This window comes from Miscanthus floridulus, chromosome 1 (genome assembly GCF_019320115.1).
Source record: "Miscanthus floridulus cultivar M001 chromosome 1, ASM1932011v1, whole genome shotgun sequence".
Lineage (NCBI taxonomy): Eukaryota > Viridiplantae > Streptophyta > Magnoliopsida > Poales > Poaceae > Miscanthus > Miscanthus floridulus.
The window spans coordinates 124066471-124078108 of record NC_089580.1 but is presented as its reverse complement, the minus strand read 5'-3'; the positions used below and the strand labels follow the sequence as shown (position 1 = coordinate 124078108).

Genomic DNA, 11638 nt, shown 5'->3' with positions numbered 1-11638 from the left:
AAGTGACTGCTTGCCGCGCCTGCCACTCGTCTCCATCATATAATTAGGGAAGATATAAAAATACTTTTAGAGTTTGTCTTAGATCTTCCATTATTGTCATATTCTATTTCGAATTTATCGCTAACCTAAATTGAAAAGCGGAGTTGGCTCTTTAGAGTGCGCACAAGATATAAAGAAGCTGTTGAACGATGGAAAGATATATAGATCGATTTCTATTCAAATGATTTTGTAAATAATAATTTACTCTTAAGGGCTAGGGAAACGGATTATTCTGCCATCTAGTACCATGTCCTCGCATCTGTTTTATTGGATCGGGATGGGAAAATGGATCTGAGCATCCATACGTGGGCCAATTCTTAACACAATCTTGCATCTGTTTTAAGCTGGAAAAAGTCCACATTACCTCTTTCAACTTTTACGAAAACCCGCTTTTCCTCCATAAACTCTAAAATCGGGCAAAACATCTCCCTCAACTTTTGAAACCGTTCATCTTACCTCCCTGGCCCTGTTATAAGCAGTTTTGAAGGCGGTTTTGTCTTTTTCTTTTTTATTTATTTCGGCTGAATCTTTGAAAAATCATAATAAATCATAGAAAAATCATAAAATGGAAAATCCAATTTTGTTGGACTCCACATGAGTAGATCTACACAGTGAACATATAATATGGTATGCTTTAATACAAAGTTTTTGTTGTGACTTTAGATCTATGTTTTTCTGTAATTAATTGGAATGATTCATAACTGCAGTTTCTATGGTTCAATTGTGGTAAAAATTTTATGGTTGACTAATTATTGTATAATTGAACTGTAGTAAAAATTTCATACTCGTTGGATCATGTATAGCTTAGTTATAGATTTATTTATATTTAACAAGCATAAACCTAAATAAAATCTATAACTAAGTTAATTAAACAACAGGCGCCTTTGTTGCATGTGATCGATGATTAGCATCTGAGGCCCTTCGCACAGGCAAGGATATGATGTACTAGTACAGTACAGGCAGCTAGCATGCATCTGCATGATCAGGCCGGCTTTTGCGCGCGCAATTGCAAGATGGTGAGTACGGAGGAGGAGTTTATGTGAGGGAACTACCAAAGGCAGGCTTTTGATTAGTGGCGGGATAATTAAACTATTCTCCTGGCCACATGATGCATGGATCAGGCAGCGGGGGATGGTGGACCACGGATCCGATAAAATCGGCTATTAAATCCGGAAAGGGCCGGCCCGGGGCAAGCAGACAATTGCAGCGAAGAGGAGCTGACACATGAACCCAACAACGCTTCTTGCATTGCAGCAACGTGCCAAGCCAAGGTGTCTATCATGTGCTCTCTCTCTCTCTCTTCATCTCCTGTGGGCATATTCCTCCACCTCAGACGTACGTCTTAGAGAGAGAGTCCTCTGCGTACAGCCACTATCAGTAATCTTTAACAAGTGTTTTAGCTAGCTAAGCTAGGTTCCATTCCACCTATCCATCTGCAGCTTTGATCTCTTTAACAAGTGAATGTGAAGGGATCGGAGTATCGGACCAACACTTTCGCTCTCCGTTGCTTGGTGTGATTTGTGATGGTGCAGGCAGGCAAGGCAGCTGCCACATGCGTGGATGGTGGACGCTCTCGCCCGGCGACGTGCTGAACAGCGTGCATGTTACTGCTGCATGCACGCGCCGTACTGTTGCTCGGCATGGCGTTGGCATGACCGCCAGGGCAGCAAGCCTGTCGTGTCGTCCGTCCCGGCGTGAGCGTGACTGACTGCCCCAACCCAGGCATGTCATATTCGCATGCTTCCTTTCCTTCCTGCCCTGGCTTTTCTTTAATTTTTTTTCCTCCTGATGAATAATCATGTCACTGTACTCTCGATCCACACTGCCATTTCAAATGTGCTCTTTACACTTGTCCATGCATTATTTATCTGTCACTGCTGACGACAGCTGCAGAGGATCGGAGCCCTTCTCTGATTTTACCGCACGCTGCAGCTGACACCGACAGACTCTCGAGTTGACTAACTGATCACTGACTGGGACCTGCTGTCTGTTCAATTCAACACGAAATCCGTTAGGAAAACGTTGTACCGTCTGAAGCACTTCGTCATGAAGTTCAGACACAAGTACACTGCTAGGAGTGGGACACTGAACCCAGCGGTGAGCCGCGCACGGAAAATGTTTGGCAGCCATCAGCCATGCTAGGACGCACGAGATGGGCGTGTGAAAAAAGAAACAAGAGAAATTGCACAGACACCGACGGTACCTGGCCGCCGAAACGACTACTACTACTGCGGAACACCTAATTGTCGCCGAAACTACTCACTGCCTACTTACCTAACAGTAACACACTAACAGCTGTGGAAATGACATGGAAACAGACATCGTCATCAGGCAGGGCTGGCTAGCCAACTCTGAAACTGCCGTCTTCTCCGTTCACATCTCTCTGTAACAGCGACATGCAGCCATGCGCCTGCGCGCACGCACGGGCGGCCGGGCCCCGGCCCGGTGATGATTTGATTTGAGCGGGCTTCGGATGCGCCGGGTCGTGGAGGCCACGAGACCTGTCCATCACTCTCCATCGTCCATCCAGGCAACCTGACACGCGATCCAACTCCATGGATACCAGAGGGCCTGCTGCCAGGCTTTATTACTGCACCGCTACGACTCTAGCAGTACCCGTCTGCTCTCTGCTGGCAGCCGACAAATCCTCCATCTGCAGTACAGTACGTAGGGCAGAGGTGAAAAAAGAAAGTAACCTTCTATCATCCATGAGACCATGACAGGGAGAGGGCTTGGTTGGCTGGCTAATCATGCCAACTTGCAAAGCTCAAATCTTTTCTTCTTCTTTTTTTACGACGGCGGCCTTCCCTAGCGTTTTCCCTCCCACCCTTTATAACCACCACCATCACCTCTTCTCCCTCCAACTCCAAAGTCCCAAGGCAAGCAGGCGGCCACTAGCAATCTACTAGTATCAAGAAGCAGCAGCAGCAGCAGCAAAGAACTCACCATCTGAATTCCGATCGATCCATCCATGACGACGGGGGATCAGGGGGCAGAGGCGGCGGCGGTGCCGCGGGTGGTCTCCATCCTGTCGGCGCTGCTGCAGCGGGTGGCGGAGCGCAACGACGCCGCGGCAGCGGAGGGCAGCGCGGTGGTGGCGGCGCCGGCGGCTGCGGCTGGCCCCCCGCGCCCGGTTTCGGCGTTCCAGGGGCTCACCAAGCCGGCCATCTCCATCGGCGGCTACCTGGAGCGCATCTTCCGCTTCGCCAGCTGCAGCCCGTCCTGCTACGTCGTCGCCTACATCTACCTCGACCGCTTCCTGCGGCGCCGCCCCGCGCTCGCCGTCGACTCCTTCAACGTCCACCGACTCCTCATCACCTCCGTCCTCACCGCCGTCAAGTTCGTCGACGACATGTACGTGCTCGTGCTGCCTACTAGCTCCCTTTCATTTCATTTTGTTTTGGCGTTGGTAAACTGCTAGCGATCGTCAGGAAGGACGACCAGAGCTCACTAGTAGCGATACAGAATATGTAAATGGCCAGATAAGCATAGCTGATTAAATGCAAAATTTACAGAAAAAAAGTACAGTGGATCAAGTTGAATTCTGCTCAGCTGTTGACTTCAAAATACGGAAACAAAAATAAAAACATAGTAGTGCCTCAGCACAACTGTTGATCAAGTTGAATTCCGCACAGCTGTTGACTTCAGAATTCGGAAACAATTTGTTCTGAAAACGACATGTAGTACATTATGTCCAACTAGAAATTCAGGGTCATGGTCGTCAGATAGGTGAGCTTCGAAAATGCATGATCGGGGTCATTCGGTAACTACAGTTTTCGTTTGCTTGGCTTGTTTTCCGTCTGGCCTTTATTTGAATCCGACTCTGGCGATGATCCCCCTGCGGCGTTGGCGTGATTGGCACACTCGTATGACTGTGTGCAGCCACCTATCAGGGCTGGAATTGGAATGCACATGGGCCCCAGATCGATCTGGGTAACCTTTTCTTCTCTGTCATTATTTCCAACTGGCATTGCATCAAAGACAACCCATTGGGTTGGTCACAAGGACAGTTGTCGAACCCGAGGCTGGTGCGCCCACAGCACACTCACAGCGCAGCAGTGTGCCTGCCGATCCACCCCTCTTACCAAAGGACATTCACCTTGTTGTCCTACCCAACCTGCCTGTCTTATACTAGTAACATCGCCTTCGAAAACAAGCTACATACTACAGGTTCTACAGCTGAAATGCGTGAATTTTTATCCATTGTGTTGGTAAAAAAATATACTCCTACGATTCGTGTCGTGTGTTCCAAAACGAAACGGGTCCATAGTTTGTCGCTTCGATACGCCATTGTCTGTCTGTGTGTGCTCTCTTGTTTTGTTTGTACTAGCTTCATCTGAAAAAAAAACAAAAATTGCTGGTGGTGATGGCTGCCATGGTTGCAGATGCTACAACAACGCCTACTTCGCGCGGGTGGGCGGCATCAGCCTGGTGGAGATGAACTACCTGGAGGTGGACTTCCTCTTCGGCATCGCCTTCGACCTCAACGTCACGCCCGCCGCCTTCGCCTCCTACTGCGCCGTGCTCCAGAGCGAGATGGCCTACCTGGACACGCCGGTCGAGGCGCCCCGGCTGCACCACTGCTACGCCGCCAACGGCACGTCCGATCACCACCACGACGACCCCGCCGGCGCGGTCGCAACAGCAGCGGCCGGCTGCCACCGTCACAGTCAGCCGCAGCTCACCGTCTGATCGATCGATGGAGCCGTTTTCTTTTTTGTCCTGGTGCTGGTGGTGTCAATTCGTCTTCGTCTTCCTTCGTGCTGCTGCTGTTCTTGGTACATAGGTGTTGGTGTGTAGTTTGTTAGGGGTCAGGATTCTCTGGATTTTTGCCATTGTTCGACGGATCATGCATGGATCAATGAGAAATGGATGGATCGGCTCGGGATTCGGTTCGATCGGCGATTGTTATTCCGGTCCGGTGGGTGCTCGCATGTGCTGTGCGTGCGCATGTGAGTCACAGCACACTGCTTGTCTCCTGTCGTCTCTCTTTTCCTTTCTCTTCCCGCCTAATTACTCCAGTCAGTGGAGATTATTCGCCGCCGCACGCCGCAGCGGGAGCGGGAGAGCAGAGCGCCACGTAAATTCGGATTGGACATCGTGGGATGGTGGAGGCAAACGGGTGATTATTAGGCTCCGTTTAGATGCGAAAATTTTTGGCTTTTAGCTACCGTAGCATTTGTATTTGACAAAAATTGTTCAATTATGGACTATTTAGACTTAAAAGATTCGTCTCGTTAATTATGGGTAAACTGTACAATTAGTTATTCTTTTTACCTACGTTTAGTGCTCCATACATGTGCCGCAAGATTTGATGTGACGAGAAATTTTGAAAATTTTTGGATTTTGGGTGGGATTAGCCTTAGTCGGAACATGGCATGTTTCTCGGCTGTCCATCCCAAAACTGTGTGTGCATGTTTCTCGGCTGTCCATCCCAAAACTGTGTGTGCATCGTCGGAACAGGAAGAATACGTGCGTTCAGTTACTTCTCAGTAACCTGAGAGACCTCTGAATGAATGCACAGATCGAGCGGTTGAGACTGCAGAGCGTCGGTGGAAGTTTCAGTCAGAAATATACGTTTGTTTAAATTCAGGGGCTAAAGTTTAGGGGTGTCACTTGAGGTATTAGATGGGAGTGTTCTGATAGTAATAATAAAACAAATTACAGATCCTCAGTACTCCGCGAGACGAATTTATTAAACCTAATTAATCCATCATTAGCATATATTTACTGTAGCACCACGTTGTCAAATCATGACCTAATTAGACTTAGAACTTTCGTCTCGCAAATTAGTCACAATCTATATAATTAACTATTTTTTAATCTATATTTAATATTCTATGCATGTGTCCAGACATTCCATAAGATATGGACTCAACTTTAAGGAAGAACTAAACAACACCACGGTGGACCATTGTGGAAAGGAAAGATCACTAGAACAAGCGATGGCGTCATGGTTTGTTGCGTAACACAAAAGGAAAGCATCTTGCCCTCTTGTTCCTTTATGTCTTTTTTAAACGTAATTCAGTTAGTTATCTTCAGATCAGAAACTGGCTGTAACTATGCAGTAAAGTTACTGCAAAACAATCGACGACTACCAGATTTGCTCCAGGAGACCAGGAACACCAGTAAATGGTGAAAAATTTTACCACCGAATTATGCAGGAGGACAAGTGTTTGAACTTATCAACCGGCTTATCAGCTATAATCTATAGTATTTTTCTCTCACAATAAAATAGCTTTAACTGGCTTTAATACCAGCCGAACTGGCCCTAAATTTGTCTCTGGCGCCTTCAAAAGAGAGCAAAAGTAAAATCTGATTGGCAATCCATGTGAGACCTTTCGTGGAGGAACGGTGCAAGCAACATGCATGAGTCGCAGTTGGGTGCGGTGAGTATAGATGGCCAACGGGCCGGGCCGCCCCGGCCTGGCACGGCCCGATAGCCAACGGGCCGGCATGACACGCCGTGCCTCCCGGGCCATGCCTCACAGGGCCACGGCACTATGGGTCGATTTCCGTGCCAGGCCGGCCCGCGAGGCACGACCAATTTTCACAGGTCGTGCCAGCCCGAGGCACGCTGGCTGCCGACAGAGAGAGAGAGAGGAAGGGGGTCGCCGCCGAGGAGATCGACGCCGGATCTGGAGGAGGGCAGCGCGCTCGCCACCGAGGAGGCTGACGCCCTCGAAGCTAGATCTGGAGGAGCTGCTCGAGGCCAGCCACCACGCTCGTCGTCCCTGGATCCGGTCGTGCCCGCCCTCGATCCGCCGTCGGGGACGCCACCACCCTAGATCCGCCGCCGGAGGCCGAGCATGCCCTGGATTCGCCGCCAGGGGATGCCACCACCCTTGATCCGCTGCCGGAGGACGGGCATGCCCTGCATCCGCCACCGGTGAGCGCGCCCACCCTGGATCCGCCGTCGGGGAGCGCCACATGCCTCCTCACACGTGGATCTCATCGTCCTCCGCCTCCTCGCGCCAGATCTCACGAAGCCGCTGGATCCGGATCTCGTCGGGGCTGCGAGCTCGGTGGATGCGCCGCCTGCTCCTGGCCGCCCCGCCGGGAGGAGGCGATGAGCTGGAGCGGATCGGGAGCCAGCGCCGCGCGGTGCGGTCCCGGTCGATGGAGCTGGAGGAAGGGCAGTAGGGGGCGAAGGGCAGCACGGGAGCGCGGTGGCGCCGCAGAGGAGTGAGTGCGGTGTGGGGAGGGGACTGCGCGGGGCGACGGGGAGGGGGAGGGGATGCGAGTTAGGGTTCGGGGCTGCGTCGGCCGCGTGGGGCTGCGCAGGGAGGGGGAGGGGAATCGGGGGTGGCCGCCTGACCGGGTAGGAACTGGGAGCGTGGGCGGTGGGGCTACGACGCTGCGCGGGCCGCGGGGGAGGAGGCTGTGGCCTACGGCAGACGAGCAGGCCGGACCGCTAGCGGGCCACCTGTTCTGTAGCAGGCCGTGCCATGCCGGCCCACGTGCCTAGGGTAAGGCCCAGGCACGGCCTGCTCCTTCATGCTGGGCCAGCCCTAGCCGTCGGGCCGGGCCATGCTTGGGCCGGGCCAAAAAAACAGGCCAACAAGCTCGGGCTGCATGGCCAACTATGGCGGTGAGCAGGACACGAGACTCCTCACTCGATCGATCCGTGTTAGAGTAACTAGGAATAGTACCACATTGTCTAACCACGTGAGGTGTTAGTCCTATGTACTCTATATAATCAGCCCATGAGGCCCAATGCAATATAACACAATATCCACGCATTATACACCAATTATATTCTCCTTCATGGTATCATTCGCCTAGGTTTAGATCCTAACCCTAGCCGCCGCCGCTTTCGCACCGCGCGCCCCCGGGGAGAAATCGATCTCCGCCGGGGGCAGCGCCACCTCTTTAGGCGCCGGATCCTATTGATCCCACGCCCTCTTCGTCGTCGTCAAGCGGCAGATCGGGTCTTCTCGCGGCGCGCGCCACCCTCTCCGCGGTCGCCGTGGAGGATGCTGGGCGTCGCCCCATCCCGCGCCGCCATGGTGGTGGCCCGGGCAGATTGACCCCAACACCACGCCGCCATGGTGGCGGCCGGCCAATCTACGTCATCCTCGTGCGACCTCACATGACCGCGACCCGCCGTGCGCCCCGCCCCGTCCGACTCTGGTAGCTCGTGCCACGAGCCGGGACGAGCCGCGCTGAGGTGCACTATTGCCGGGGTACACCTGATCCGTTGCTGCTGTATCTTTTTTGTTTGCCCGATCACTGATCGGGATTGAGTCGCCCATCGCCAGTCGACCTCGCGCATACCTACTCCGGCATCGACATCGACTACAATGACATCTACATCTTCGACTGTGCGGCCTGGCCGGGGCAGGCGATGCCGAGGGGACGCCTTCCCGCATCGCTCCTCGGTCATTCAGTCTGCATGTCTACATCATCGGTTCGTCATCACCACCACAGATCGGGACGCCTCCGCCGGCTTCTTCCATCGTCGCTCCACCTCGCGCGTACTCGGTCCGTACAACCGATTATGTGCGATCCACCTGGCTCCCGTGACGTCCATCGTCAAGTACTATGCGCATCTTCTCTGAGCAACAGGGCTGCTGGCTTGCTGCCGTGTCGCCTCGTCGGGCTGTAGCGCCGCCGCCCGTGTGTCCGCTTCGCCATTGCATCTACATCACCGTCCCCTGTGCATCGACGACTGTACTGTGCACTCTTTGCTGCGCCATCCGTCTACACAAGGTCTTCGTCCTGCTGATTGGGTCTTCGTCATCGAGCTGCCGCTACCCGCGCCGTCGCTGAGCCATGCTTGCCGGTCGCACCCCTCACATCGTCGCTGAGCCCTGCTCGCCGATGCGTCTGCTCTCGCACTCTCGCACTGCTTCTTCTTCGTCCAGCACAACCACGTCGATAGCATCACCGTGGTTGGGGCCCTCTACCTTGTACGCCCGGTATTGGCAACACCGACGCGTGCTTTCGTCCCCGATGCGTTGCTGGGACTGGCAAACCCAGCCCACGCCTCGGCGCACAGGTGGCTTGACTGCATCGACTTCGGCATCGACCCTTCCGTTCCTACCCCGTCTGCCTCGACTGCGTCGTCGCCTTTCTTCTACGTCTACGACGCCCTTGACTGTGTTGACTTCGGCATCGCCCCCTTCCACGACGACTGCCTCGACGCGTCTCCGTCATCATCATGGCGCCCCTCGCGCGCCTGCAGCTCCATCGACATGGCAATCCGACCACAACTACGTCGACCTCGGCCATCTTCAGCACGACTTCTTCGACCACGGCTATTGCGCCCTCACGCTCAGCTACCTCGACATCGGCACAAAGGGCTATCGCCTTGCATGAGGACTCATCGGTTTCTTCTCCAGCCACATCATATGTGCCGCATCGACTGTTATGACTGCAGGGGATGTTAGCTTCAGCTTCTTCTCCAGTCTCACCGTCTGCGGCGCTCCCGCTGTGACTGCGGGGATGTTAGAGTAACTAGGAATAGTACCACATTGTCTAACCACGTGAGGTGTTAGTCCTATGTGCTCTTTATAATCAGCCCATGAGGCCCAATGCAATATAACATAATATCCACGCATTATACACCAATTATATTCTCCTTCAATCCGAAACAGTAGTAGTCGGTCCTGTAGATGCGAACGCAGAGAGACGCCAGTAAAGAACAATGATCGGAACGTGGTGGGCATTGTAGATGTAGGGCTTGCTTGCGGTTGTGGAGGGGGCAATGCAAGCACCTTTTGCGCTGTAGCGTCGCAATATACAACGCCTCGGGCACTAACGCGGTGAGCTGGCCAAAGAACATGGACGGATGGAAGGAAGGAGAGGGAGAGAGGGAGGGCCAAGGCCACGGGAAGTTGAAGTTCCGCAGTGCAGCTGCCAATGGTGGGTGTCCGGTGAGGCAGGGCAGGATAAGCGAGCGAGCACGAGGGAGCAGCCAGGAGACTTGAAAAAGTCAGATGAGAATTGCTAGCAGCAAATGAGAGTCCCTCTACTGCACATTTGAAATCTTCATCAAGACGAAAAGGTTCTAATGTAATGTTTTATACATATAATTAAGCCAGTTGTTGGCACAACAGCTGTGCATCCGACCATGCATATGCTGTCTGAAAATTGTGTGGTGGTAGGTTTCTTTTCATTCTCCTGAGTTTACTTTGTCTCAGCCTCTGCAGTCTGTCGCTGAAATGTGAGCCCAGATCCTCCTTGTAATAAAACTAGCGAAGGGTAAACGAAACAGGCAAGTTGGAGAGAGAGGATAAAGAAAAAACTAAAGTCCCTCTATTCCGATTGGTGGATACCTGCATACACTGGGATGAAGTCTGAAGAAGCTTGCTGAGTTGCTGTATTTCCAGATGGGTTTTGGGAATTGGCATGTGGGCACTCAATCAAGTGGTGCCAAAGTAAAGCCAGTGGCATATGAACCTTGTGATTCCTACCCCCCATGCAGGGGAATCTATAGCCTAAGGGAATCACAGGAAGTAAACCATTTGGGGACACTGATGATTCCCTGGGTGTTGCTTTCTTCCTTTTAGAAAAAGGTTCTCAAATGCTGGCCGTTTCCTTGTGATATTTTTTTGCGATCGGGTCTAGCCCGTATTTCATTAAGAAGGTAGGAGTTTAAAACGTTACAAATCGGCACAATCTCACTAGTGAGACACAAGCGAGATTGACCATGCGACAAACAAACCAACAATATTACAAAAAATGACTATACGACCAAATACAAGGATCTCTAGTGGCCTACACGCCACTCTCACCCGGCTCGCGGCGGCGCCGCCTACCAAGGAAAAGCACACGCATCGCCTCTTCTTGGAGGGCGACAACGGCGGCGCAAACGCCTTCTGAAACTCTTCGAACAACGCCTGATCGGGCAGCTCCTTGTGATACGGAGATGTATTTTTCTCCATGTACTCTAATTATCACTTACGAGGTACGAGATTGAATGAATCGTAACCTTTTTTTTTGGGTGTGTGTGTGTGGGGGGGGGTAGATGAAATAGTTGAATAATTAAAATACTTTGGAAACAAAGAAAAAACAGCAAACAAAAAAACAGGAAGGTAAAAACCCGGCTCCTTTCCAATTCCATCTGACGGCATCTTTTCTTCCCACGGTGCAGCGCAAAGGAACAGCGATAGGATATGGTGGATGGGGTAGTATTATCATCAAGGCTAGAGAAGAGCACATGGTGGCAGCTAAAGCAGGCAATATATATGCCCTCATGCGTCACGAGCAAGTACAATTGAATTACATGCGCTATTCTTGCTACATGGTTATTGAATCAGATCAATAGGTACTAGTTCATAGTGAAGTTTTAGCGAATGTATTGAATTGTATATGTCAAATCCCTACATATATTGAGTAAAAAATTGCTAGTATTTCGTTCAGAAAAAATGCACATATATACGCAACATGTTAAGGTGCCACATTAACGCATTAATTGCAAGATATTTTGGCTAATACATCTTCTTAAAGGATATTTTTTTTGTTAAAACATCTTATTGCAAGGTATGTTGTCTAATATTTGCCTATTTTCCTAACTAAGTAAATAAAATATTTTTTCTATTACTCTTGGTAGGTAATATGCGGTAATTGTCATCTAGATCAATACCCACAGTTA

At 51.4% G+C, this 11638-nt stretch overlaps 1 protein-coding gene across 1 annotated transcript; it reads left to right on the top strand.

Annotated features, from left to right (window-relative positions):
• The first annotated feature begins 2707 nt into the window (after positions 1-2707).
• On the top strand, positions 2708-4929 carry LOC136492808 (cyclin-P4-1-like). Its single transcript, XM_066488832.1, has 2 exons — positions 2708-3393; positions 4425-4929. The coding sequence occupies exons 1-2, from the start codon at positions 3011-3013 to the stop codon at positions 4729-4731; spliced, it is 690 nt and encodes a 229-aa protein (XP_066344929.1). The 5' UTR covers positions 2708-3010; the 3' UTR covers positions 4732-4929.
• The last annotated feature ends 6709 nt before the right edge of the window (positions 4930-11638 follow it).

Bases quoted from the DNA above. Each gene is read 5' to 3' on its own strand.
- LOC136492808 (XM_066488832.1), top strand. From the start codon at position 3,011: ATGACGACGGGGGATCAGGGGGCAGAGGCGGCGGCGGTGCCGCGGGTG. The intron at 3,394-4,424 runs GTACGTGCTCGT...CCATGGTTGCAG, and splicing joins GTCAAGTTCGTCGACGACAT to ATGCTACAACAACGCCTACT.